At 52.1% G+C, this 26,226-nt stretch overlaps 12 protein-coding genes across 12 annotated transcripts; 7 read left to right on the top strand and 5 right to left on the bottom strand.

Moving 5' to 3' along the window:
- Window positions 1-678: 678 nt before the first annotated feature.
- On the top strand, window positions 679-1,531 carry CC1G_06321 (hypothetical protein; the record flags this gene model as incomplete). The annotated part of the gene is made up of 3 exons (XM_001836184.2): window positions 679-1,015; window positions 1,078-1,329; window positions 1,401-1,531. 3 exons carry the CDS (start codon window positions 679-681, stop codon window positions 1,529-1,531), a joined length of 720 nt encoding a protein of 239 aa, XP_001836236.2.
- A 358-nt stretch (window positions 1,532-1,889) lies between these two features.
- On the bottom strand, window positions 1,890-4,727 carry CC1G_06322 (methionyl tRNA synthetase; the record flags this gene model as incomplete). The annotated part of the gene is made up of 12 exons (XM_001836185.2): window positions 1,890-2,826; window positions 2,879-2,910; window positions 2,963-3,123; window positions 3,177-3,375; window positions 3,427-3,434; window positions 3,489-4,030; window positions 4,083-4,124; window positions 4,181-4,334; window positions 4,385-4,392; window positions 4,442-4,484; window positions 4,536-4,609; window positions 4,660-4,727. 12 exons carry the CDS (start codon window positions 4,725-4,727, stop codon window positions 2,001-2,003), a joined length of 2,157 nt encoding a protein of 718 aa, XP_001836237.1. The 3' UTR covers window positions 1,890-2,000.
- Window positions 4,728-4,989: 262 nt separating this feature from the next.
- On the top strand, window positions 4,990-7,489 carry CC1G_14396 (oligonucleotide transporter; the record flags this gene model as incomplete). The annotated part of the gene is made up of 10 exons (XM_002911353.1): window positions 4,990-5,012; window positions 5,068-5,214; window positions 5,262-5,507; window positions 5,558-5,591; window positions 5,643-5,912; window positions 5,963-6,112; window positions 6,165-6,583; window positions 6,637-6,777; window positions 6,836-7,044; window positions 7,095-7,489. 10 exons carry the CDS (start codon window positions 4,990-4,992, stop codon window positions 7,487-7,489), a joined length of 2,034 nt encoding a protein of 677 aa, XP_002911399.1.
- Window positions 7,490-7,727: 238 nt separating this feature from the next.
- On the top strand, window positions 7,728-8,799 carry CC1G_14397 (hypothetical protein; the record flags this gene model as incomplete). Its single annotated transcript, XM_002911354.1, has 4 exons — window positions 7,728-7,910; window positions 7,974-8,067; window positions 8,120-8,209; window positions 8,267-8,799. The coding sequence occupies 4 exons, from the start codon at window positions 7,728-7,730 to the stop codon at window positions 8,797-8,799; spliced, it is 900 nt and encodes a 299-aa protein (XP_002911400.1).
- Window positions 8,800-9,436: 637 nt separating this feature from the next.
- CC1G_06324 (endoglucanase) lies at window positions 9,437-11,294 on the top strand (the record flags this gene model as incomplete). The annotated part of the gene is made up of 10 exons (XM_001836187.2): window positions 9,437-9,526; window positions 9,582-9,645; window positions 9,704-9,882; window positions 9,948-10,164; window positions 10,392-10,417; window positions 10,471-10,495; window positions 10,552-10,689; window positions 10,751-10,822; window positions 10,898-11,151; window positions 11,217-11,294. 10 exons carry the CDS (start codon window positions 9,437-9,439, stop codon window positions 11,292-11,294), a joined length of 1,143 nt encoding a protein of 380 aa, XP_001836239.2.
- Window positions 11,295-12,998: 1,704 nt separating this feature from the next.
- On the top strand, window positions 12,999-13,519 carry CC1G_14398 (hypothetical protein; the record flags this gene model as incomplete). Its single annotated transcript, XM_002911355.1, has 2 exons — window positions 12,999-13,354; window positions 13,420-13,519. 2 exons carry the CDS (start codon window positions 12,999-13,001, stop codon window positions 13,517-13,519), a joined length of 456 nt encoding a protein of 151 aa, XP_002911401.1.
- Window positions 13,520-13,795: 276 nt separating this feature from the next.
- Window positions 13,796-16,179, top strand: CC1G_06325 (hypothetical protein; the record flags this gene model as incomplete). Its single annotated transcript, XM_001836188.2, has 3 exons — window positions 13,796-14,935; window positions 14,993-15,116; window positions 15,170-16,179. 3 exons carry the CDS (start codon window positions 13,796-13,798, stop codon window positions 16,177-16,179), a joined length of 2,274 nt encoding a protein of 757 aa, XP_001836240.2.
- Window positions 16,180-17,083: 904 nt separating this feature from the next.
- CC1G_06326 (hypothetical protein) lies at window positions 17,084-18,334 on the top strand (the record flags this gene model as incomplete). Its single annotated transcript, XM_001836189.2, has 1 exon — window positions 17,084-18,334. The coding sequence occupies one exon, from the start codon at window positions 17,084-17,086 to the stop codon at window positions 18,332-18,334; it is 1,251 nt and encodes a 416-aa protein (XP_001836241.2).
- Window positions 18,335-18,763: 429 nt separating this feature from the next.
- On the bottom strand, window positions 18,764-18,913 carry CC1G_14399 (hypothetical protein; the record flags this gene model as incomplete). Its single annotated transcript, XM_002911356.1, has 1 exon — window positions 18,764-18,913. One exon carries the CDS (start codon window positions 18,911-18,913, stop codon window positions 18,764-18,766), a length of 150 nt encoding a protein of 49 aa, XP_002911402.1.
- A 283-nt stretch (window positions 18,914-19,196) lies between these two features.
- On the bottom strand, window positions 19,197-20,764 carry CC1G_06327 (hypothetical protein; the record flags this gene model as incomplete). The annotated part of the gene is made up of 5 exons (XM_001836190.2): window positions 19,197-19,256; window positions 19,314-19,907; window positions 20,010-20,069; window positions 20,123-20,259; window positions 20,422-20,764. The coding sequence occupies 5 exons, from the start codon at window positions 20,762-20,764 to the stop codon at window positions 19,197-19,199; spliced, it is 1,194 nt and encodes a 397-aa protein (XP_001836242.2).
- A 608-nt stretch (window positions 20,765-21,372) lies between these two features.
- On the bottom strand, window positions 21,373-24,480 carry CC1G_06328 (hypothetical protein; the record flags this gene model as incomplete). The annotated part of the gene is made up of 6 exons (XM_001836191.2): window positions 21,373-22,557; window positions 22,609-23,734; window positions 23,788-23,899; window positions 23,957-24,017; window positions 24,073-24,203; window positions 24,279-24,480. 6 exons carry the CDS (start codon window positions 24,478-24,480, stop codon window positions 21,373-21,375), a joined length of 2,817 nt encoding a protein of 938 aa, XP_001836243.2.
- A 377-nt stretch (window positions 24,481-24,857) lies between these two features.
- On the bottom strand, window positions 24,858-25,901 carry CC1G_06329 (short-chain dehydrogenase/reductase SDR; the record flags this gene model as incomplete). Its single annotated transcript, XM_001836192.2, has 4 exons — window positions 24,858-25,121; window positions 25,171-25,240; window positions 25,294-25,822; window positions 25,878-25,901. 4 exons carry the CDS (start codon window positions 25,899-25,901, stop codon window positions 24,968-24,970), a joined length of 777 nt encoding a protein of 258 aa, XP_001836244.1. The 3' UTR covers window positions 24,858-24,967.
- Window positions 25,902-26,226: the final 325 nt, after the last annotated feature.

Here is a 26,226-nt window from a genome sequence, read left to right on the forward strand (position 1 = left end):
TGTGAGATCTTTCCCCGGCTTCATCTTCGAGCCTTCTAAATGTTATTTAAACGCCCTTAGGACCCCGTATTCATGCACCATGGCGGGGGCGGGCCCGTCAACCTCTATTCATGGTATATGGCCGCACGCGAACTCAGAGTACATCGCCTCGGAAGTTGGCTCACGGGGCTGTCGCGTTCTTGACGCGTCTTACCCTATTCCACCTGCCCCCGGAACGTCTACGAGTCGGAGCACTGCTCGACATCGTCTCCCACTCCAACACAAATAGTCTCAGTTCACTTACCCCAGGCTTTGACTCAAATGTATAAGGCAGTCTGGGATTGTCAACTCAGTTTGACGCAGTCGTCCAGGAACTTTGACTCCACTTCTCCTATTCTCCTGAATCTAGGGTGCAGGTGAGCCCATTCTTGACCCCGCCGTTTCTGTTCGTCGCACAATCTTCGACTTTTTCTACCCACGTCTCAACTCCATAGCCAAATCTAGAGAAACTAGGTGCGTCGAACAAAAACATAAGTGTTCGACGCACATCGTTTCACTGTGACCTCGTCACACTGTCACACCTGAACCCCTTCTTTCCAAAGTTTATAAGAACCCCCGGGTTTGCACTTAATCGGGCGTCGCAAATCGCACTTCCACCACTTGAACCATCACCACCGTAACAAAATCTTCTGAACCAACATGACTACCGTCTACCAGTCCACGGTCACCTTAACCTCCCCTTCCGGAGAACAATTTGTCTTCGAGGTCTCGTCTACGAAACCAAATCCAGAGCGCAGACTCGTCATCAACACCCGCGAGGAGAATGGGAAGACTATCATCAGGCCCATTGTCGACGAGCTCTCCTCTACGACCTCGCCCATCGTCTTCAACGAGGATGTCAACCATGCCGTGGACGAATCACTTGTTGACGTCAAAGAGCCCTGGTCATTACCTCAGCCACCTTCCATGCTCGAGGAACCCTCCACGTTCCTGAAGGGCTATGACTCTGACACTGATTCTGATGACGAAGAACAAGGTTGGTTATTTCTCACTCCTTCATTCGTTTTCCGGTAGTTGACTTTTATTCGTTCTTTCCAGCCATGGCCAGCTTCTGCAAACGCCTCAGGCGGGCTGCGAAATTCCCTCGTCTCTCCATCAAATCCCGCGATTCCTACTACAACTCTGATTCCGAGGACGTGGACGACGAAGAGACACCGTCATCCTACTGGAACTCTCACAAATCCAAAACCACATCCAAACCCAAATGTACTTTCGATCGCAAGGCTGTTCTGACATTCGGCTCGAGTACACCTCCGGTGAAGAGGCGCCTGAGAACACGGACGACGAAGAGTACGGCGAATGGCTCGATAACTATTTGCTGGAGCTCGCTGGATTGAAGACGCCCTCTTCTGAAGACTCAGACCAGGACGAATCTGTGCCAATCCGCTCTTTCGTCCGCGCCTCGCTCCCCATGCACCACCCCAAACCCGCACCCCTCGAGACAGTGTGCCGACCTGCTTTCCTCGACATCGGCTCTGATTACGGAGTCTAAATGCAAGACTGCCACGAGTCGGATCGCAGAAGTGGTTTTGCATGACAAAGGATAGTTGGCGCCGAGAGGGCACGTCCGGTCGGGTATGCAATCTGTTGCAGATGGTACCCTGCTGCTCGTCCGGCCAGGTTTATGTATTCAGTAGATAGTTCCATCTCAATCTCTACCTGTTTCGACATTCGGCTCTTCTTCCTTGCTGTGTATCTATCCTCTGTATAGAGTCCTTTCTTCCTCATCTTCTCCGCCCCTCACTGTGAGCATCACCCGGTTTGGTTGGTTTGAGGTAATTTTTCCTGCCATCTTTCTCTCTCTTCAGCGCGTAGTGGCATAGGGCCGAATATTGAGCATTCTAGATTTGCAGTATGAAACCATATCCCCATCCTATTGGTACAATATATAATTTAGTACAATAGTACACCTTTGCATGGACTTCTCCGTAAAACCCTCCACGATCCCCAGTCATCTAATTCTAATTCGCGGCGGTAGCTGAAGCAAGTCGCTGTAATTCAGCTTCCAAATCAGCCTTCAACTTCTTCAACAACTCCACATTCTCTTTAATCTTCTGGTCCAGCTCGGGCGTCTTGGGCATCTGCGCCTTCAACCCTCTAACGACATTGCCCTGCTCAGTAATCTTTGCCTCAAGGTCGAGGGCAACGTCAGATTTAGGTCCGGTATAAGCAGGAACAGCAGGCGCCTTCTTGCTCGCTCCCTTCTTCTTGGATCCAGGCGCGTTCTTCAAGGGGTCATTATGGGTTTCGGGTTTCTGTGACTCGTTACCGCCGAATTTAGCACGCCATTCCTCAATCTTGCTCTCTTCGATCTTCTTGAACAGATGCTCGGGTGTGCCGATAGTGTGACCCGCGAGGATATCGTTGGAGAACACGTCGGGGACAGCTCTTGGGGGTGCGTTGAGCTGCCTCTCGATGGCAGCACCCGTGGCGGGCATGAAGGGGTGGATGAGGACGGAGAGGAGGTAGATGAGGTTGGCAGCTCGGGAAACGACTTGAGCGCAGCGTTTGGGTTTCGAAGTCATAAGAGCCTTGTTGAGACCGGAGGACTGGAGGTAGTTGTTGCCTTGAGCGGAGATGAGCATGACTGTCTGCAAACCCAGGCGTAATTTGACAGCATCCATGGCGTCGATGTAGTCCTTGAGCAGCGAGTTTACGTGGGTGAAGAATTCACCGTCGACCTCATCGTTGGGGGAGTAAGGGCCAGGTGCGTCTTCCGAGTCGGGGATGACACCACCGTATTGAGAGGAAATGAATTTGAGGGCACGGTTCACGAAGTTGCCAAAGCTGTATCGGAACAAGTCAGTCGGTAAGCAACAGAGGACTCCGGAACACGCACTTGTTCAGGAGAACGTTGTTGTTGGCAGCGACCTGAGAGGATCCGGTTGAATACAGAGTCAAGCTGGTTCATGCTACAACTTACACAGTCACTCCAAGAGAACATGGCATCCGCCGTCTCGGGTCTAGTGGACAGCAAATAGTATCGCCAGACAGAGGCTGGAATTCCAGTGTCCTTGGCAGCAGGTCCGAACACACCACGGTTCTTGCTCTTGGAGAACTTGCCTCCTTCGTAGTTGAGGTACTCTGGCAACCCTGTCAGCTTTCAGCAGTGGAGGGAAGTTGAGGCAGTTATTCACCGGTGGTAGAAAGGTGGTGTAGTTTGGTCCAGTTACGACCGTCTCCAATCTGGACAGAAGGCCAATAGACAGTGTGGAAGTAAACATTGTCCTTGCCCATGAATTGGTAAAGGTCGACGTTCTCGGGGTTAAGCCACCATTGTTTCCATTCGGGCGTAAGGTTGGCCGTTATACTGGGGTACCCAATAGGTGCGTCGAACTAGTCCCAGAACTCAGTAGAAGTCAGGACACTCGAGGAGGCAATACATACCCAGACATCTTCGGATAATTGTATGAGCTTGAGTCACACGAGTAGGTGAAATGACCACTCACAAAGAACCTTATCTTTCATCCCATGAACATCTTCGCCTTCAATGGGAACGGGAACACCCCACTTCAAATCCCGAGTAAGAGGAGTAGGAAGGAGACCCATTTTCAGTCGAGCATCAATGATTTCTCCATCGCCGTTGATAACGGCGTTCGGGGACCATTTACCCTTCTTCCACGACGACTTGATCCACTCCTCAGTCTTGGGTTGGATCTCGTTGAGCTTCAGATACATGTGCGAAGAGAGCTTGGTGGTGACTTTGTGGGTCTTGTCAACAAGGCACCGAGGTTTAATGAGTTCGACGGCGTCCAGGGTTCTGCTGCAGCCATCGCACTGATCACCTCGGGCGTCTTCATAACCACAATGGGGACAGACACCTTCTACATATCGGTCGGCCAAGAACCTGTCGAGAGCAACGTTCGCAAATGAGCCGTAGCAAGAGGTATAGTAAACGTACTTGGGACATCCCTCGCAGTAAACCTGCTCTTTCTCCTGCTTCTCGAGGAAACCGTTTTTACCCAGGTTCAAGAAGATCTCTTGAGAGATACTGGAGGGAGATGTGAGAAGTAAGAGTGGAAATAATCACTGTAGGAACATACTCGGTGTGGTAAGGAGTCGAGGTCCGCCCGAAGTGGTCGAATCTATAGGCAGGTGTGGTGAGAGGCGAGTCTTTTGTAAAGGCGACCATGTTGCTAACCCGATGTCAAACCACTCGTAGGTAGCTTTGTGAAGGACATAGTATTTGTCGCAGAGTTCTCGAGGAGTGATGCCCTCTTTCAAGGCCTGAGTCTCGGTCGCAGTGCCGTATTCGTCTGTACCACAGACATAGAGGGTTCTCTGGTTGCGAGTGCCTGTTCCAACGTTGTCAGGGATGGTAGAGAAGTGGTTTCGTTCGACATACGGCTATATCTGCAGGACTATCAGCCACTGAGGATAACAACCTTGAAGTAAATCATACCGACTAAATACATCCGCGCTTAGCGTGCTCCCGATGATGTTTCCTTAGGGGACATAAACCAATGTTCACCAAGGAACTGAAGGGAATTTCTCACCAAGATGAGGAACGTTATTGCAATAAGGCAAGGCCGAAGTAATCAGGATGTTTTTCTCTCCGTCCTTTGGCAATCTATGGCTCGATTAATTGAAGATCAAAATCTCTGTAGATAGAAAACATACGGTGTCACGCTTCCTGGAGGGGGGATTTCTCTCAGAACGCCAGGATCTGCTCGTAACCGTTGTGCCATGTTGTTTAAGATGTTCTAGAGGTAAGGAAAGATGGGGAACAAGGTAGAGATTGGAGAGATGGACCAGCGGAAACTTGCTAATCTCCCCGGTCCATCAAATGACTCCGTCAAAACAAGCCCAAATAACGCGCCTTGCGCCGGGAGCGGAACTTGAACCCGGTCAGCGACTAATTGGGGATCGTCACATCATTGCCGTATCGCCTGGCGCCATTCACAACCGCCTGCCAATGCTCCCTCGTCGCCGCCATCTTCTCCACAGAACATGGCAATTCTCAGTTGGTTGAAGTAAGTCTAGACCGTCTGATACATTGGACGTCGCTGATACATTGTCGTCGAAAAGACTGTTGTCACCGCCTAGAGGTCACGGCCACCTCTCAGCTGCTCAGCCTGAGTTTACAGTCACCGCAGTTGTCATTGGCCTCGCTATTGGATGCCTAATATGCTTCACAAACTTGAGCCTGGGCTTGCAGTCAGGATGGATATCCATGTAAGTCTTTCGCCTTTGGCGAAGGGCGAATGCTCACATTGGTTTAGGATGTCCATACAGTCCGCCCTTATCGGTTTTCTAATTTCACGAATGCTGCCAACGCCATTGACACCCCAGGAGCTCATTGTAGTCCAAACCACAGCTGTCGCTACCGGAACAATGCCACTTGCTGCCGGCTTCGTTGGTATCCTGCCTGCATTGAGCCTGTTGGATGAAGAGCGGGATGGTTCACCAGCCATTCGCCTTGACTGGTGGTCAGCATTGTGGTGGTCCTGCGGGGTTGCGTTCTTTGGGTAAGGCTTTCACACCGCGTTGGTGATATTCTGAGGCTAATATCACTTAGTGTATTCCTCTCGCCGCCTTTGCGAAAGCAAGTTGTCAGTGAACCTTCGGTCTGCAATTCCCTTTCACTGACGCTGTTTCAACAGATTATCGAGGAGGAACTGCCATTTCCTTCAGGAACTGCAACTGCTCAGATGATATCCGTATTGCACAAGCTCCCTCCACCGGATACCCAAGTTCACCGTCGACGCGGATATCAACAGGTGGATGAAGACGAAGTAAACGTGGCCCCCGCAGAGGAGACAGAAGTTGCAGACCCACAGCGAGAAGAAAGTGACGGTCTAGAACGAGAAGCAGTACAACACGACGGATGGCACGATTTGATTTGGAGCTTCAGTGCTGCAGGTGGTCTGACTGTCAGTACCCCACCTTATCATTCCACTGCCGACACTGACACGTCCCATAGCTGTTCGCATACTTCTTCCCCGCTGTGTTCACTATCCCTATATTTGGAACTTATCTTGCCAAAGAATGGCTTTGGTATTTTACCCCCAGTCTGTCGTATGTTGGCCAAGGAATCATCATGGGGTTCCCAACCACCGTCAGTATGAATCTCGTGAGTGCATATTCTATTAGGAAGCCGTTCCGCCGATGCTTACATTGCGTAGGGTATGCTTGTTGGCTGGGCAGTCCTTTCGCCACTTGCGAAGCTATCTGGCTGGGCGCCTGGTCCTGTCGGTGACATGTCCAACGGTGCTCGCGGATGGATCCTCTGGGTTTCGCTGGGAATCATGTGCGTCGACAGTCTGGTGTCACTCCTCCCTGTCGTTGTAGAGTATGCAGCGGACTTGATCTGGCCCCTGAGGCGCCATTATTCGCGGATCGGGGATAATGGTGTTGCCAAACGGGAGGACCATGAAGTTGAGACCCCCAACCGGCTTGTACCTACTTCGTGGGTCCTAATTGGCCTTGTCTCAAGCATAACCGTAGGGACGTGCCTCGTCTGGTTAGTCTTTGGTCATGACGGCATTAAGCCCTGGGCGACTGTGGTGGGATTCATCTTTGGTGGCTTCTTGAGCGTGATAGGGTATGTCGACCTTAGCACGCATTTTCCGCGGAACTAACGATGTCCGTTGTTAGAGTCCGTGCTCTTGGAGAAACCGATTTGAATCCAGTCTCTGGTCTGGGCAAGGTATCCCAACTTCTCTTCGCTTGGATCCAGCCAGGGAACGTCGTTGCGAACATCATTGCCGGAGGAGTCGCGGAGGCAGGTGCCCAACAGTGAGCGACTTCTTTGATCTACACATATTCCCCCAACTCAAGTTATCTCGGCGTTTAGGGCGGGCGATCTGATGCAAGACCTAAAGACTGGGCACTTGTGCCGAGCTTCTCCTCGAGCCCAATTCTATGGGCAATTGGTTGGATCTGCAGTTTCGGTCGTGATAACCACCACCGCCTTTACGCTTTACAACCGAGCATATGAAATCCCCGGTCCTTCCTTCCCCGCACCAACTGCCTATGTATGGCTCGGTCTGGCTCGCCTCCTTCGTACGTGGTCTCTTTTATTAATCACTGTGCTGGTTATGAATATCCCTCAGGTGACGGTCAATTGCCGGAAAACAGTGCAACCTTTATGGTGGGTTTCAGTCTAATATTCGGCATTCTGTCGGGGGCAAAGACGTATGCTTCTCGAAACCAATTATGGTATGCCCAATGGATACCTTCCGGGGTCGCCTTTGCCATTGGTTTCCTCAATACGCCCTCTTTCTCGATCGCAAGATTGATCGGAGGGACTATCGAGTACATTTATCGCACCAGATATGCGAGGAAGGATGGGGGCGACATTCGGTTGGTGGTCGTTGCCAGTGGGTTTGTCTTGGGCGAAGGTGTCGTCAGCATTGTTTCTTTGATTCTCAAGATTATTGGTATCGGTGTTGTAAGCTGTATAGGATGCGGCCATGGGTTGTGCGGAGGCTGCCCCGCTACGACGTAGAGCCATTGTCTTAGACTTCAATTCAACCCATGCTTTTATGAGCGCTTAAGTCCGAATGGATTAGTCATCACAGGATTTGCCTGCCCTACGCGTCAAGGACGCTTGACTGACTCGACCTCCAACTGCGGAAACTTTGTCCACGTCGGCACCACGTAGACGCCTCCAAAGGCGGCAAACAATACTGTTCAGTGCACAAGCGACATGCAATAGGACCATTTTCTTATCCCCAACACCCATAATGTCTCGGGTAGAACTCGCTAAAATCCGCTCCTTGACCTTCTACAAAGATGAATTGACTGCAGCTCGCCGAACTTCGGCTATTCCCCAACTGAAGTGCGTTGGACGGCCTTGTAGGCTGTACCAGCCGGATGTTATCAGATGTGTGAACACTGGAGGGGATGGTGTGGATATCGATTGGCGGGTACGTGTTCTTGGTTCTCGGATACCTGGTTGTTGCTGACTGACCGTCATCTTTTCTCATTAGTGTGAAGCAGATTTACCGGAAGCATTGAGATTTGGAAAGGTGGAGGTCAGCTGCGAGGGTTGGTCCAGACCTGGGGATCCATACGTGCTGAAGGGTGCGTGAATGCCACTCCATACGGTTCCTGAGCTCGCCTCATCCTGTCCCAGGTTCTTGTGCATTAGAGTATAAACTCGTTCAAGTCCCGGATGCTTTGCGAGGTGGAAAGACCGACTCTCCAATACTTGGATCCTGGAAAGGTGAGTACCAATGCAATTCGAAGAGGATGGACCATATTCACATCAACTCTACAACAGAATGGGACACGTCTGAAATTATCTTCTGGGTCGTCTGGATATCCATCCTCCTCTTTATCGTCTATAACTTCCTGAAATCATGCTTTGGCAACGATAGACAGGTGGCGCGCACCGCAGGCAACAACCGACCAGGTCCAAGTCCCGGTGGTGGTTGGGGACGATGGTTCCCTCGCGACGACCACGACGACTACCGTCCACCACCCCCACCCTACTCCAAAGACCCGCCCGGAACATCGACGTGGGACAACTGGCGACCAGGTTTTTGGACAGGCGCTGCTCTAGGTGGACTCGCCAACCAGTGGTGGAATAACCGGAACCGTCGAGTCTACGAACCAGAACCAGAACCCATTCTGCGACCAGGGTGGTTTGGTAGTCGGCAGCAAAGCACTGGGTGGTCCCCATTTGCTTCACACAGTCAGCCGAGCTTCCGAAGAGCGAGACCAGTGTATGACGATTCTGATCGTGGAGAAGGCCCTTCGAATCTTGGGGCCATGAGAAGTAGCACTGGAATTGGTGGTACCAATGTCCGGTGATCAGGAGGCCGAATTTGATTCTTGGAGACGATGGTTTCCTCCCCTACTGAATCTTTGTAAGAGGTTCCGCTTGTATTTTTGTCGTCGTATTCATGCAACGCTCTTGTTAGTAGCTATGGTGAATGCTGAAACTAATTCAACCGGTTACAATGACTACTCTTTCTCCCTCTCTCTCTGTCGCTTCAAAAGTCGAATTATCGGAGCCCAGTGGATAAACGTCGGGATTAGTAGCAACTGGTATGGTTTCCTCGAATCTCATCGTCACGGGTCCATTCAGGGATCAGCATTTATTGCAAGTCCCCGCTATCAGTTTCACGACCCCAGCCAAATAGAAGCTCGCTCCAAACCATTCAGCTACCGTCGGGCTTGGTCATGCTTCCCTCTGAGAAAAAACACGGAGTGATTTCCAGCATTTTGATAGTTGGGCAAGTCAACCGAATTCCTTGGAACTTCTCGAACCCATCTCAACCTATCCCGCGCTGTGTTTAACGACTTTATTCTTTCCCGATTCTGCCCATCCATGCGCCCGCGGTGACTTTTTGTCGGCTAAATGACGGATGATAATTTTCTTGGATTTCGTTTATAACCGCGGCGTGGTTTGGTTCCTGAGCTGGCTAGGACGCGTTTCTCGTTCAGGATGAAGTCTGTGCTCTCCCCGCTGTCTGCAACTGTGATTGCTCTGTTGAGCACTGCGGCTGTTGCCGTTCCCCCCTACGGCCAGTGCGGTGTAAGTGTCGCACTCAATTGACGGTGGTGTGTTCTCTGACGCTTGCTTCTCTTAGGGCTCTGGATACACTGGACCTTCCGACTGTGACTCTGGCTATACCTGTGTCCCGGTGAACCAATGTACGGCACCTACTCCTACGGCCATTGTTCTCACAAGACTGACTGCCGTTTGAATTAGGGTACCACCAGTGCCAACCCGGTAGCTCCGCCCCCACCAACCCTCCCAATCCCCCTGTCGCTACTACCACTACCACTGCGCCCAGGCCCACCAACAGTGCTTGCCCAGGCGCCGTCACCAAGTTCCGCTACTTCGGTGTCAACCAAGCTGGTGCTGAGTTCGGCAGCAACATCATCCCCGTACGCTGCTCTCCTTCCACCATCCCCTGACAGTTGAACTTACGCCCGACGATGCTCGGTTTCAGGGAGAGCTCGGGACCCACTACATCTGGCCCGCCCCTAGTTCCATCGACTTCTTCGTTAACGAAGGTTTCAACACTTTCCGAATTCCCTTCCAATTGGAGCGACTGAACCCCCCTGCTCGTGGGTTGACCGGTTCCTTCGAGCAGCCCTACCTCCAGGACTTGAAGAGGACTGTCGACTACATCACCCGAAACAAGAACTCTTTCGCCATCATCGAACGTGTGTTATTTACTCTTTCTGACACTTGGTTTGTGGAGACTGAAGGGGACATGCAGCCCACAACTACATGCGATATGCCAACCAGACCATCACCAACGTTTCTCAGTGAGTTATTTACCTCTGAGAGGATATAAACTGTTGCTTACGCTTTGTCGTTATAGATTCAGCACCTGTAAGTTTCTCGCATCGCTTGAGACCTGTTCCAGAGATTTAACCGTGTTGCGTAGGGTGGAGGAACCTTGCAACTGAATTCGTAAGTTCGATTTTTCCATTGGAAACAAGTTCACCCTCTGACTTTGTTTCTAGAGGGATAATGACAAGGTTATCTTTGGTGTGTATCCATCGAAGCCAAGCGGGCAAGAAAGAGATCTAAACACTGTCTAATAGATGTCATGAACGAGCCCCACACTATGGATGCTCGTGTCGTTTTCGACCTCAACCAAGCGGCGGTCAATGCTATCCGTGAAGCTGGTGCTACCCGCCAATTGATCCTCGTTGAGGGAACCTCCTGGACCGGTGCCTGGAGTAAGCGATCCACCTTTTCCTCGATAGAGAATTACCTCATTGACATGTTGACGGAATTTAGCCTGGACTACCACCAGCGGAAACGGCAACGTCTTCCAGAATATCCGTGATCCCAACAACAATGTCGCCATTCGTACGTCTTGTTCATCGACATCTCCTTCTAACAATTCCTGATCAACGTTTTGGCACCACTCGTTACCACTTTCAGAGATGCACCAGTACCTCGACAGTGACGGTTCGGGTACCTCTCCCACTTGTGTTTCCAGCTCCATCGGTCGCGAGCGTCTCGCTGCTGCCACTGCCTGGTTGAAGCAACACAACCTCAAGGGCTTCCTCGGTGAACTCGGTGCTGGTTCCAACCCCACTTGCATTGAGGCCATCAAGGGTGCTCTCTGCTCCCTCCAGGAGTCTGATGTCTGGATTGGTTGGGCCTGGTGGGCTGCTGGTCCCTGGTGGGGCAACGTAAGTTGTTTCTGCCTTTCGTGTGGACGGGATGCTGATGCAATGTTTTATTTTCTTCCTTATAGTACTTCCAATCCATTGAGCCCCCCAATGGACCCGCTCTCGCTCAGATGTACCCTCAGGCCATCAAACCCTTCATCTAAAGTGCTGAAGGAAGGGAGAAAAGGAGCTCGAGCTTCTGCAAGGATGTAGGATATGTCGTCATTGCTTTGAAATAAACTATGACTTTGAATCTTCCGCTGTGCGTCTCGACTACCCCGGGTTGTAATTTCCTCAACGTGTCGGTTTCTTCAAGACTCGTTGACCATTGAAGCATGAACATGAGGTGGGGCAAGAATGCATCCCGAAATGGGGTACTACATCGGCCGATCCAGCAACGGACAAGCCTTGGAGTGTAAATTCGCTCTGTACCAGGAAGGAAAGAAGTGTGACGAGGGACCAAGAACTGTCAGGTGCAACCGTTGAATATAACGGGTTTCAGTTATTGGGTTCGCTCCTAACTTTTATAGACAGAGGCGTCTTCGTCCATTCGCCCATATATTCTCTCCGATGTGATAATCGGAGGGAACTGCGGAGTACTGGGCGAGCGCCCGTCACAATCTATCTGCCCGTATCCCGTATCATATCAGTGACTATGTCATGAATTGCGTAGGCTTCACTGCTTTCGGTAGGTGGGCGGCTGTAAAAGGCAGTTGCTGTGATCATCCCTTTGCTAGGGATTAGTTAGGTTGTGATTTGTTGAATTAGAGTGACGGGTATGTGATCATGGCAGCGGAGGGCCAGGAAAGCAGAGGAGAGCGTCGCGGGAGGTATACGCGCGGGTGAACACAGGTTGGAGGCATGGAATGAGCCTTACACCTGGTCCCAGGAGTTGTCCCTCCAGAGAGATTGATTCATAGGCATGTTACTACGAGGAGTGCCAACCATGGAAACATGGGAGATCCTAGTACACGCCACCCCATTTCGTCCCACAACTGAGTGTGAGCGGCAACCCAGACGGTACACGTTCCCAGTCGAACAAGCCTAGGAGAACTCCGCTACAAAAGGCAATAAATGTGACGAGGGGGCGTTGGTGGGTCCTTGATTGTGACACCGAAGCGTAGCGCAGTTCTCCCCTGCCGCAAACGTCAATCATGAAGGCGGCAACGCAGCCCGCATTCGGTATGTGCGACTCAGAATTGTGTTTTCATGGAGGCGGCGTTTGGTCGCATGACCGTGCACGGGACGGTTGTCTGAATCCCTTGGTGGCTATCATCGGGATTCAAGAACCCTGAGGACCATTTGAGGAGCGGAAAATAAGATAAACGGATGACAATAGCGAGCAAGATGGCTGTTGTTCGTACAGCCTTGTAGAATGATATCTGCACGCACTCGACACGTTTTCCGTGTCGAAAGACGCTCGATGTTGGGCACCGTGCGGGGTAATTTGATTGGGTCAATTATGGTCAGCCACCGCCAAGTCGGAAGCAGTTCCGATTCGAGTCACTTTGCCACGAAAGCTTCACAGAGAACGTTCTGGTTCTAAGTTTATCTGTACGCACCTCTTAAATGAAAGAAGGGTATTTCAAATCGTGGAGAGATGTAATAAAAGAGAGAAGAGGGTACAAAAGTGATAAGGCGGACATGACGATGCCGAGCTCCGGCTCGAGATCGTATGCTGCCCGTTTTGGGAAGAGGTCCTCATCAAACCGCATGTTGGGCCGTGACTCTTCTGTTTTACTTATAAACCTCCACCACCCAACATCTGCAGTCCTGGCCGTCCCCTTCCCTTTTGCGCTCTTGGACATCTGTCCCTTCTCCTCCAGAATATCTCGACATTTTCTAAGTCGTCGACAACGACCTCGACGATGACCTCGACTACCACCCATCGAGGTCACTGCGACGTCATGCAGGCCTCCTCGTCGCTACCAACCCCAGGCTCCAGCAGCGTTATGTCCCCTCGAAAGCCAACGCGTTATCCAGTGTATTCTCCAGACCACTTTGTGTCACGCTCGAAGATGACGCAGAGCGAGGACGTGTCTCACAAGCGCTGGAAGAAACCACCCAGCACACCACGTTGCTCGGTGGGGAAGACGACTGAAAGAACGCCTTTACTCAGTGCGTGTGGGGAAGGGCAGGAAAGCCACAGCCAGCAGCCTACGGAGACTCCCGTCGTAACGCTTCCACGACGGAAAAAACCCTTCTATCGAGCACGACCTCTGTGGTAAGCAAAGTGTATCGGTTTAGGCTTCGATGAATACCTAATCACAACCTATTTTCACTTTACAGGCTAGTTCCGTTTGCTGTTGTGGCAGCCCTCGTCGTCAGTATGCACTTCCTTTTCGAAGTTCGCAATCTAACCGAGTTCTATGACATCAGCGGGGGATGACATTGGCTCCCAGAGTCGAAGTGTACACTCAACTATCCTGCTACGCACTTCATGGCCAAAGTGAATATAATAGCACGTTAATCGACCTCAACATCCACCTCGACTCCATGGAATGGGAGCGATCATCGGCAATCTCATTATATTCTTCTCTCGATCCACTAGGCCCGTACCTTTTCACTTCGCCGAACTTGAACCCCAATCGGACATCACACCTCCCAATCCCTGAACCGCTGGAACCACCATCATCCTCCAAACATAAGCGAAGAAACTCACCTCATGTCGACGACGATAGCGATGAACCAAGTTCAGATCCTCGCCTTCCTTCACCTCGCTGCCTTTCAGATCCCGCAGTCCAGGCCAACGCCGCACGTTTGCAGACTATTATTCACCACTACCATGGGTCTGCTATCTGCTCTAACAACAGGGTGGTGGGGTCGCTTCGGCGAGCGATATGGACGGACGAAAGTCTTGGCCATTGCAACCTTTGGCCTATTCTGGACCGATCTTATCTTTGTCCTCGCATCCTCTCCCAGTCTCCCTTTCCCTCTATCATGGTTCTCTTACGCTTCCACACCCAATCGCGCAGCTCAACTCCTTCTACTCGCTCCACTCGTGGAAGGTTTGCTCGGCGGATGGTCGACTTTGCAATCAGCGACGTCAGCATACATCAGTGATTGTACCTCCCCGGGATCGAGGGCCCAAATCTTTTCCAGGTTTACAGGCGTGTTTTACCTCGGATTCAGCGCAGGCCCTGCGATTGCTGCATGGGTAATCCGCCACCCAGAACTCTTCCCCTTTCCGTCGTCATCGGACCCGGGTTCAGGTTCTGGCACGCTGGTTGACCTTGCCGGCAAAACCGCTCAACAGAGGCAGAAAGTCACTGCTGTTTTCTGTATCGCCGTAATCTGCTCTTTCATCAACTTCCTCCTCGTCCTCTTCGTCTTTCCCGAGTCGCTCTCGAGGGAAAGGAGAGAGCAAGCAACACGGGCTCATGACAATCAACATACGTCATCGACCTGCAGCACCAACTCCTCTGGATACAAGGGGAAGGGTAAAGAGAAGACCCTCGACCTTCCTGTAACTGGTGTCGAAGACGTCGAGGGTGTCGGTATTGGCGCTATCGTCGATCCCGATGAAATTTTGTCCCCCATTTCTGCCCAATCGTCCGGCGCACTATCAAGACGAGCTTCGTTCAACGCCACCGAAGGCAAGGGATCGACCGACCGTACACCAAGTGTCGGGTTGGCTTCTGACTTGGCCAGGGAGAGCATCGTGATTCGGTTCCTACGACCGCTCGCTATCTTCCTTCCCGTTTACGTGGACATGCCTACCCGCAATGGCTTGACTGTCAAGAGGCGGAAGGATTACAGTTTGACTTTGTTGGCAGCTGGTTTATTTGCTTGGATGTTGAGCACTGTGAGTTGAACCTTCAGTCTACCTGACCCTTTCTCGTTGCTAATCTCTCCGAATCAGGGTGTTTACCAAATCAAGTATCTGTATGCCGGGCATACGTACCGATGGGGAGCTGAACAGCTTAGCTACTACATCTCCTTCATGGGAGGAGCGCGAGCTACCTTCCTTCTTGTATTGCTACCTTGTGGGTGCCTTAGTCCATTTGCGATTAATTTGTGCTTACCGAGAGCTTGATAGTCCTCATCGCCACCTTCAGGTCGAAGCGCAAACCTGAGTCGCAAACTACAGCCTCCGGTTCCAGTAACGGTAAAGGGAAGGCTCGAGCAGAGCACCCTCACCACGTTGAAGACGGGGATGTTGAAGCCAACGATGGTGCCAAGGCGAGCAAGAAGCCTCCACCAACACGGCTTCAACTCGGCAAAGACATTCGCTTCGACCTCCGTCTCACCAGGTGCTCCCTTCTCATTGATATTATTGGAAACATGCTCGTGGCCATCGCACCTTCCCCGACCATGTCCGCAAACGCCCTCTTTTCTAGCACAAGCCATAAACACAGGGGTCACCCTTCTTGGTCGATGACCCGGGATCAAAGTCAGGCTCTCTTCATCCTCGCCAGCGGCTGCAACTCCTTTGCTAGTGGAATGGTTCCTGCCGTTCACAGCTTGGCCTTGTGCATTGTCCAGGCTAGAACCTTGGAACCCGACTTTGGAATTGAAAGTCACAGCTCTGAAGGCCAGCGAGGAGAATCCGCTGCCCCCACTGCCGCCCCTGTCGACACTGGAACCCTTTTTGGCGCATTCGCCGTTCTTCAAGCCGTGGGCCAAATGATCCTCGGCCCCATGCTGTTCGGTATCGTGTACAGCCAAACGGTTGCTTCTCACCCCAAAATTATTTTCGTGGTTGCCACTAGCCTGTTGGTCTTCGCCCTCGTCCTAATTTCGATCGTCAAAAACCCCGTCGGTGAAGTTAGGTTGGCGAGGAAGGACAAGAAGTTCAGGAGGCGGATGGAAGCTGGATACGGGGCGTTGGCTATCCCTTACTCTGGTCCCAATGGATCTGGCGCACGCTATATTGGTGGGGGAATTCGCAAAGCTAAAGGAAAGAATTGGGAGAGGGATATCGAGAGGAGGGGGAGGCCAAGGCAGAGCAAAGATTTACGGGGTGGTGCCATCGGTTGGTATTGCCATCCGGAGGGGAAGGATAGGAATGGCGGAGGCAACCAGCATCTTATAGCGCAATCCGCTTAGAAGCATTTCGGACAAGAACGATCAAGAAGCTTAGACTGGCGACCCATGACTGACTCTTCGGCCGCTTGAACCCCGACGACTTTTTTACGACTACGACTGACGCCCTTTTATAATACACCTTCTTACACACTTCAATCTTGCCGCCATTCGACGGCATATTTCCCTCATAATCACAACTCGTGTGCCATCGAGCTACCAGGCCACAATCTGACCTTGCTCTAGGCAGCGGCTTCACGCTGCAACCTAGATGGGGAAGACTGGTGCCAGCATCTCTTCCCTTCCTTGCACGCTCCAGGTCGCATGTTCATCATTGCTTTGTATTTTTAGCCCACAGTTTCCTCTGCTTTGCTTTGCATCTACATACATCATCGTCCTTCATTCATTCAAATTATCGTTATCACGTCCTCCATTCGTTCGATCACGACTGTACATCATATACTACCGGATTCTCATTATGCTCTACTTTACTTTGACTAGTCCAGCTTTCTCGCCTCGCGTAACCTACGTCATATTATTCCCCTGCACATATATATTTAACTGGCCCGGAATTTCATGGTTTTCTGTACAACAGTGGGAGAAACGATCGCACCTTTTGAGGACAAAGCGCGCTTTGGTGGGTGCGAAGCCGCCTGGCCGCCCTTTGTCTCGGACCGTGAACAAGAGTCTACAAGGACTGTTGAATCTGGACAATTACTCGGGCGATTTAGACTATCTGTGTCTTTCCCTGGATACCAAGGTCCCAAGAGTATACAGAGGGTCCTCTGGGACTGGAGGGGGAAGGGGCAGCATCGTTGTGCGGTGTCCGTCGCTCTTGAACCGGCGGTACGCCCTGGCCATTCCACAACCGCCCACAAACTCATCCACGCGCCTTTGAAGACCTGTGTCGATCTGCGACTTGGCTCTCATGCCCCACTTGACACTCGCCGTCATGGTTCGAGACAGGTTTGCTTGCCAGCATCGGAATAGGGGCCCCCAGGGCAGCCTCCCTCCACTGAACAGAAAGGGCCAACTGGCTCACAAGACGTGCCCTATCAACCAATTGCCAACGGAGATACTGGAATACATCTTTGTTACGACAACGACGCCCACAGCAGCCTTCCTTGCCGACCACTTCCAGACGCGTTTCTCGATATTACGCGTCTGCAAGTTGTGGAACGCCGTCGCTTTGTCGTGCCCTGCTCTATGGGCAGTATATTACCCAAACGCCGCACAGCTGCCACATAGCAAAGAAATCCTCTCGCGCAGTGTAAACCATCCACTCTCACTGAAACTCTTCTCTTTGGACCAGAAGGAGTGCCCTGGATTCGAGGAAACCTACCGCCTCTTCACCGACCTGGCTCCCCGATGGCACGACCTCGACATCTACCTCTACGACTGCATGTCCCTCGACTTCACCGCCGCATTACCTAAAACCGCTCCCGACTTTACCACCCTCAAACTTGACATGACCGAATGCCTCGAAACCGCCGTTGCAGAGGTGTGTGCGGGGATAGCGAGACACTGTTCATCGTTGCGACACTTGGAATTCCGTTCTGCCGGAATATACTTCAAGGCGTTCGTGCAGTTGCCGTGGTCCCAGTTGGCAAGTTTATCGCTCGTGACGTCCATTTCCGAGGACGAAGCAGGCCTTATCCTCTCAGTTTGCACCAATGCCAGTGAAGTCTCGCTATCAGTCGTCAAGCCCTCTCGAGGATCGTCCGCCATTCAGGAAAACATGGTCGCTGTCCATCCAAATCTCCTCCATCTCCGGATCGGCTTTCTGCATCTCGACCCCGCCGACTTTCTCTCTCACTTCACCACCCCCGCCCTCCGCACCCTCGACATCCAATGCTCAAAATCCACCCTCTCCAACCTCTCGCGCTTCAAGTCCTTCCTCCTCCGCTCGAAATGCCAATTGGAATCCTTTGGGCTAGGTGATAACGGTTACATGCGGGATCCAAGTCTGGCCGCTAGCATTGTTTTGTTGGAACCACTGCAAACAGCGACCGTGTTGAATTTGAAGTTGCAAAGGATACGATTTAGGGCCGTGGTTGAAGCGGTCCAAAAGTTGCGGATTGGACATCCGATTTTGCGTTTTTTGCGGTCACCCGGGCCTGGAGCAGGTGGGGTTTACGTTGATAGAAGATTGGATAAGACGCGAGCGATGTATTACTAGCAGATAGTACGCTTGTGCCTGGACCTTGTAGATAGAGCAAAGACTTTTTGCACACGGACTCTTCTGATTTTTCAATTCAATGGAAAAGACTTGTATAGATCCTGTCCATCGGTATATTGGTTACCTGAATCCAGGTGATTAGAATCTACCTGTACAGGTGGGGGAGCGAGTTACATGGGTGTATGTAAATGCAAGGCGTCTGAATCATGATGGGGTTGTGGAGGTGAATTTACTATATGCAATGTGAGGATAAGGTCAATGTAAAGGGACAGCGAGCGAATTATCCGATGTGCGGTAGGGAAAAGGTAAAGGGAAGAAAGATCAACAGCGAAAGGACGCAGTAAGATATGCCGATCAAGAAAATAATGTCGGTGGCGAAGGGCATGGGCACGGTCAGGGCCAGATAAAGCAGAGGGTTTGGGATGCATATTACACATGTGCGAAAGGTTCGGCGAGCCGTCCAGGAGCGGGGTACGCAAAGTTGATGAATGTGCGACGGAACCGGCGTTGGAATCTTGGATTGTTGATTGACGCTTGGGTCATTTGAGCGACGAGGGCGACGGTCCGCAAAGCACTCATCGTGGGGTAGAGAGCCGGAGTTTGCGAGGAGCCGAGTGCTGCGTTAGCTGAACAAAACTAAGATTCCGGGGTCGCCGCGCTAACACGGTGGGTGACATCCAGAATATTAGGCGAGGGACCTTCCCAACGTTCACAGGACCGTGAATTTCTTCGCGACTTCTTGTGATGGCAGCACTGTCGAAGTTCCTGCAAAGGTTCTCTACGCCGCCCGCGTGGTTTTGCCGCAGTGTTGTATAGTTGTTGAACGATGAGACAAATGAAACTGAGAAACCGATCCAATAATTTACACGCCTTGCGGGGTGGGCTGCTGCTGAATATTCGGGTTGGATTGGCCCGGCAGATCCTGGATCGCAACAATTCAACAAAACGGCTCGACGATTTACTGCGTCTCTGGACTAACCATTCTCGGCTTTTTAACTGGCCGTGGCCTGACCCCTGCGTTCCCTGCTTTGGCGTTGATGACGGGCCTGGGTTGAGGCGTACCGTTCCCATTCGGCACGCCATTGGATATGCCGTGCCCTTGCGAGCCATTCGTCTGAACGGCGTTGACTGCGCCCTCTTCGTGCGCGCGCTTTTTCCCGCGAGGTTCTCCACCAGAAAACCCGGATCCCGGAGGCGCAACTTGAGGCTTCGTTGATGCAGGTCGTGGAGGGAGACCTGCACCTGGAGGAGGAACCGTGGAACCCGGCCTCGGAACGGTCGACCCTGGTCTTGGGACTGTAGACCGCGGGGTCCCTGCCGTTGCTTGCTGAGCTTGCGTGTTTGGTGTCGAAACTCGTACAGGGGTGGACCCGGGCCTTGGTACCGTTGATGCAGGTCTGGGTGTTCCCCCGCTCGTTGTCCGCGTTCCTGAAGGATTCCGTTGCGGCGTTCCAACTCCTTGGGGCCTTGCTGCTGCAGGAGTGGGTACTGGCGCCTGTAACGAAGGTTGGGTAACCGGAAGACCTTGCTGTATTTGCTGTTGCTGCAGCTTGGCCAATCGCTTGAGTTCCTTCTGCAAACGCCAAACGAGGAGGGGAAACGACGGAGAATTGCCAAAAGGAAGACGAGAACATTAACGATCACGATATAGCCCTCTTTTCGGATGGCAACGTACCTTCTTCTTCCGGTCTTCTCGAGCTTGGGCCGATTCCAACACGAGGGCATGGATGTTCCACTGGAAGGTTGTGTAAGTGTGGAAAATTTGAGATACAGAACGCCGCAACGTACGCCTTTCAAGCCCTCGGGACTAACAGCAAAGGCATCTTCTTGCGTGTGAACGTCGAACGGCGTAATAGGGATTCGTTGTTTTGGTGGAATCAACATGATTGTCGTTAAATAGTCGTCTTTTTTCATCGAGTGTTTGCCTGTTGCATGTCCGAAAACATGAGTAATCGATTCATTTCATCGATATTGGCAGCTGGAAACCCCAAATCCCAGCGCGAAAATGACATGCAGGGCAAAAGAGCCCATCCTATCTCCACCCCCCAGAGTCGACGCAATATTGCATCGAGAAAAGAGAAACTCACCGGGCAGGCCCTTAATAAGATGCTTATAACTGTTTTTCTTCTTCTTCTCGCCCTTGCCTCCCGGTCCATCGTCGTCGTCAGCTTCGCCCGCGCCGCCGTGTGGATGACCACCTCCCAAGCCGGTATTCATCCCGCCTTCCGCCATATTCACATCGACCTCCTTGCCCTTTCCCTTGCTCCCCGGTGTCTGAGGTCCTCCTGCGCCCACTCCAGTTTCGTTTCCAGGTAAGACTGCTGGTCGAACATAGCGATCGTATGCCGAATGGAGGTTGAAGCGCGCTAGCAGGTCCTGAGTGCATTCGAGGTGAAGTTTTGGTGGCGGAGGCACTGGAGTATCGAACATTGCGCGTCGAGAAGGTCGAAGGAGACGGTGTCATGGAGAAAACAACATGTCAGTGGACTGCACGGACAAGGACCATAAAATAGGAATTGAAAGCGTGGCACCAATACCGGTTTGGCTAATTATGCGTTCTCCCGAGCATCGAAAGAGAGAGAATACCCACCTGGAGGGGGGAAAAACAACTCTGTTGCTGGGGGCGTTGGCGGACGATGTGTCGGCGATGACGAGGAGGCTAGGGCCGCACCACCGGTCGACGTTGGTGAGGCGGGGAGAATTGTGGAGAAGGATGTAGAATTTTGTTGGTGAATTGTGTTGTGGTTTGAAGGCCCGGCGACAGCGTTTGTTGAGCTCGCATTGTAATAGGAAAGTTGGCCGTTCATTAGGTATTGAGAACGGTTCGTATATTGAGAGCCAGCGAGCAACGACCCAAGGGTGATGATAACAATCCACTTGAAACTTCGGGTCCAATTCCGTCACCCTGTTTGTCCCTGCTTGCACACGCCCCTTGGTCCGTCTTTCTCTCAACAACGGAAAGTACAAAAAATACAATAGGGTATATATCGTACAGAACAACATGTCGTGAATTTCGTACATCATTAAAAAAAAATATATCATCGTCGGCTTCCGAGTGCAAGATTCGTCATGCTCCGGTTCGCCTCATAGCTTCGCCTACCGCCACCACCGCCAGCAAGCCACCCGTCTTCTTGAACGCGTTCGGCACCAGGAGATCGCATGAGACTCGTGGAACTGGCATTCTTCTTGCTATCCAGCGATAGGAGTCCCTTGCTGGACACCCCACTCCCAAGTGCGTAATTGGGACTTGATCCCGAAACACCGGCGTTCTGATGATGGTTCCGCTTCGAGTCAAGGCTGAACGCGTTGCTCAGCCCGCCAGGCATACTCAGCCGTCTCATCCACCCTCCCTTGGGCTTGTCAGAGTTGATAGGAGGTCGAAGGAGGTTTCCCGAGGACAGGGGCCGTGAGTCCGTTGTCGATGTTGATGGGGTCCTATATTTGGCGATAGAACAGGTCTCGCATCCACAGTACGGAGCATGGGGAGAAGAGCTTGTCGTGGGTGATTGCCTTTCATCGTTATATCTAACGTTACGGTGATCGTCACCATTCCGTGATTGCTGATGTGTAGCTTGCTGTGGAGGAGGGGTGTTATTATGCTGACTGTCGCCGTATCGCCCTTGATTTCCTGTGGATCGCAGACGAGTGGGACTGGGGGATTCCTCGTCATCCAGATCCATTTGCGACAGGGGCCGCTGGAGTTGTTTCCGCAAAGATATTCGCCGAGGTCGGAGCGGACTGATAGGCGCTCGAATGGGCTCGCCACGGTGCGGTTCCTCGGCAACTGTACTCATTTTGCCACCTGACTGGCTCGCGGACTCGACACTCCCGCGAAGGTTGGCTAAGCGAGCACGTTCCCGCTCCAGCTCTCTTGCTTCTGCTTCAATCGCGCGCTCCCGTTCAGCCAACTCCCGCTGCCTCTCTAGGAGCTGCCGTTCCGCATCCTCGTCGCCCATTCTCCGTCGACTATCCTCCTCTAGTGTAGGTGTTGACGTCGCAATGGAATGCTGTCCTGGGCGATGCGACATCCTAGGAACGTAGTGGGACGACTCCTGTTTCGTACGTACTTCCAGAGGAAGAGACTGTTGTCGTGCCATTGGCGGTGAACTTGCTCTCGCTCTCGCCGAAATCTGTCCATCGTTCCCTTCGTACTTTGACGCCAAATCCGTCACACTGAGTGGGATCTTGGGCAACGCTCGAGGAGGTGGAGAAGTCGATCCGGACTGCACAATATGTCAACACTCAATCCCAATAGGATACAGGACTGGACTCACGTTACTCGAATACCGATTCCGCATAGCGGCAACCACGCTCCCGCTACTCGCACCAGTATCAGTCCTCTCCGCTCCTCTCGTCCTCAACGCATCATAGCTACGCGTTTTGGCACTCTGCCCCGTCGACCTGTCCATTCCAAATTCCCGATCCGTAAACTCGTTCGCACCACCCTTGTTCGATGGTTCGTCTTCTGTCCATTCGCCCGGTATGGACCCTTTCCTCCCAGGCGAATACCCTGGATCTGAAAGCACTGCCGGATCCTCTTTCACCTCTTGAAGAGCCGGTTGGGTAGTAGCAGCCCGCACAGGCAGGGGACGGCGTACTTCCAAGGCAGGAGAATCAGGTTGAGATTGCATTGAAGCGTTCCGAGTGGTCAATCCAGAAGTCGGTTCATCTCCTTCGCGTCGATCATCTCCCGCCCAAAGAACTTGGCTCGCAGACATTGGTGATTCTGACAAAGGTTGCGGTGTAGTCAAAGTAGACAGGGACGATTGTTGACTTTGTTGTCGTGGTGGTGGAATAGGAAAGTGTGTCGGGGGTGCCGGGAATGCGGATAATGTACGAACTGACCCAGTCACGGGGTCAAAAAAGGGTTGCTTGAGCGTATCGAACGCAGATGGTGGTGGAGGTTTAGGTCCGGGAGGGGCAGTAGTACCTGCCTGAGGATTTGGGGAGGGTGGTTGAGGGGAACGACCGGGAGAAGGTAACGGCTGTCTCTGAACCGTCGGGGAAGGTTGACCACTGTCATGTTCGATGGGCGAGTATCGCGGTGGAGTGACCGAGGGACCTTCTCTCAACTCTGGGATATCCAACGTAACCCTCTTGGGCGAATGCTTGGCTAGTTGAGGTTGAGGCTCGCTCTGATGGTCCGAGGTCTCCCTGGGCGTGGCGGAGCCACTCGAAGGTTGCTGCTGTTGGTCTGGCTCCGGAAGACCTTGAGGAAGCGGTTGAGCCCACCCTCCTTCACACATCACTCGCCATTGTGCGAGTGTACCAATCGTAGGCGCAAAGCGACGCACTCCTTCGCATGCCTTCAGCCATTCCGCGTCTGCGATTCGGGCTAAGCATGCTGCGACATTAAAGGTTATTGTGGAGTGCTTCTGGGTTACGTTCATCGCGTGGTTGCTAGTTCATAGATAAATAACCTGAACGAACACACTCGAAACAGACAGACGTACTACTTGTCTTGAGAAATTTCCGGACCGAGGGTGCTAATAAGGTTGATATAGCGAGCATGTTCTTCTGAAGCATCGAACGATTTCTTCTTGGATTTCTTCTCGTATAGTTGGCCTACCAATTCACACATGTTCAATCTCCAACTTGCGAAATACACTGAATTGGACACACCAGCTTGCTTGATTTTAGCATTTGCACTCTCCAATCGCTCATCGTGCGCTTTCTCCTCTTTCTACCCCATCAAATCACGTTAGCTGCCTCAACATGAAGAGGAACATGGAACGTACCACCAACTTCTTGAACCATTTCTTGACCTCAGTGCTAATCCCATCGTACTCCTTATCCGCCACCTTCGTGTACTTTGCATCAATTTCGGAAAGCGCCTCAAAGATATTCGCACTAGCGCTAAACGCGTTCCCTATATATCCATAACCATGTCCTGTTCCTCAGCCAACGGAAGACCTTCCAAACCAACGCCCAGGATACCACGCACCAGCAACTTCCCCCGTAACTTTAAGCGCCGCAGTCTCCTTCAACACTTTGGCCAATTTCTTCTGGAGTGATACAACCACACTGACAGCTTCGCAGTATTCGTTGAGGATGTTGAGGAGGGACTCGAGGGACTTGCAGGACTTGTGGATGTCGGCTCGTTCAGCGATAGGGGGGTGCGCGGCGGATAGAGCGGTCGTCGCCATCGTGCATCGAGGGCGGGAGCGGCGACGACGGGGTGGGTGGTGGCGGGGATGGAAAGGAAGGAGGGCGAAGGTGAATGGTGAGATAACGCGGGGACAGTGTCCTGAGAGTGACAGGGCTTCCCCATCAGCGAATGAGCGAATGCGGGGTCGGTGCGCCCACGCTTCCTGATTAGGCAATCTCCTGCCAGCTCCTGTCTTTGGTCGCGTCAAGCGCGTTGAGGGACATGGACTTTGAGATTTAGTGAAATGTCTTAGTTTCCCTGCAGAGCTCGGTGATAATAATACAGTACGGATAATATGACCGGGGACGCGTACCTATCTCCTTGTCCGAGATAACTATCCACTTCAGTACCTTGGTCCCGATCATTCAATTGGGTGATATCACATCGTCTACTGAAGGCCAGGAAATATAGTACAGTACATTTACACGCGTCGAAAGTCCATTCTGTAAAGTCAATGCCTCGGGTATGCCCATAAATCACTGCATTTAGATGACACTCCATCCATTGTCAACAGGCAAAATTGCACCAGTGATACCAGTGCTAAGGTCAGAAGCGAGGAAGAGAATAGCTTGAGCACACCGTTCCGGCGGGGCAGATCCTTCATTAGTCTCCATGTTGACATGGGTATCAAGCACGGGTCTGTCCAGCGAGTCAGCAACGGCATTGAAAAAGAATGGATGGAACTCACTTCATTTTCAAGAACGATGGAATATCGAATTTACTTCGGTCGATATTGGCAACAATGTTCGTGGTCACAGCTGAGAAGAAGCTGGTCAGTGCTTCCCATCCATCCAGGGTCAGAAGTACACACCTCCAGGACAGACGGCATTACACCGAATACCCTCGTCTTTGTACAACCACGCTGTATTCTTGGTCACACCAAGCAACGCATGCTTGCTCGCAGTATACGCAACACCGGCAGCCGCACCACTCAATCCGGCCTTACTCGCTACATTCACAATACTCCCCCCTCCCTGCTCCTTCATCACATTCACAACCTCCCTCATCAACTTCACAGGTGCAGTCACGTTGACCGCGATAAGCTTGTCCCATGTTTCGTCAGTTACAGCGGCGACACCTGCGTTATAGTCCATGATTCCGGCGTTGTTAACGAGGATGTCGATGCGTTGGGTTTCGGGGAAGCTGGATCGGACAGCGGCGACGATGGCGGATGCAGCGGCGGGGAGGGTGAGATCTACTTGATGGAAAGCAAAGGCTTCGCTTGTGATGGATGAGGGTGCGGGGGAGAGGTCGACGCCTAGCACTGAAGCACCAGCGTCGAGGAAAGCTTTGGCGGTCGCGAGACCAATACCTGACGAAGCTCCAGTAATGATTGCAATCTGTAACGAGTTGTTGGGTTTCAGGTACGTCGGCAAAAGCAAACGGAAAGCCCACCTTGCCGTCCAGTATTTTGGCCATGGCAGCGTGTTGGACGTGGATCGGTCAATGATATGTGTGATAGAGAGCTGGGTAGACTCTTAAACGTTTCGCCTAGGTCGACTCGGAGAAGACAAAGGTCGTGTCGGGGAAGGATTTGAATATCGAACCGTTCAAATGGTGCCATGCTTTGGTATTTATAAGAAACGAACGGTCCGAGGTATGGATGACCCGCCGTAGCTTGGTCCACACAGATAGGAAACCATGAGATCAGTACCACGCACAGACACCGGAAAATCTGGTAAGATGTATGTCGCCGAGTCCTTCCTTTACCAATCCCCGTCCACATAACGAGTGCATTTCACGT

This window comes from Coprinopsis cinerea (genome assembly GCF_000182895.1).
Source record: "Coprinopsis cinerea okayama7#130 chromosome 4 map unlocalized cont3.4, whole genome shotgun sequence".
NCBI lineage: Eukaryota > Fungi > Basidiomycota > Agaricomycetes > Agaricales > Psathyrellaceae > Coprinopsis > Coprinopsis cinerea.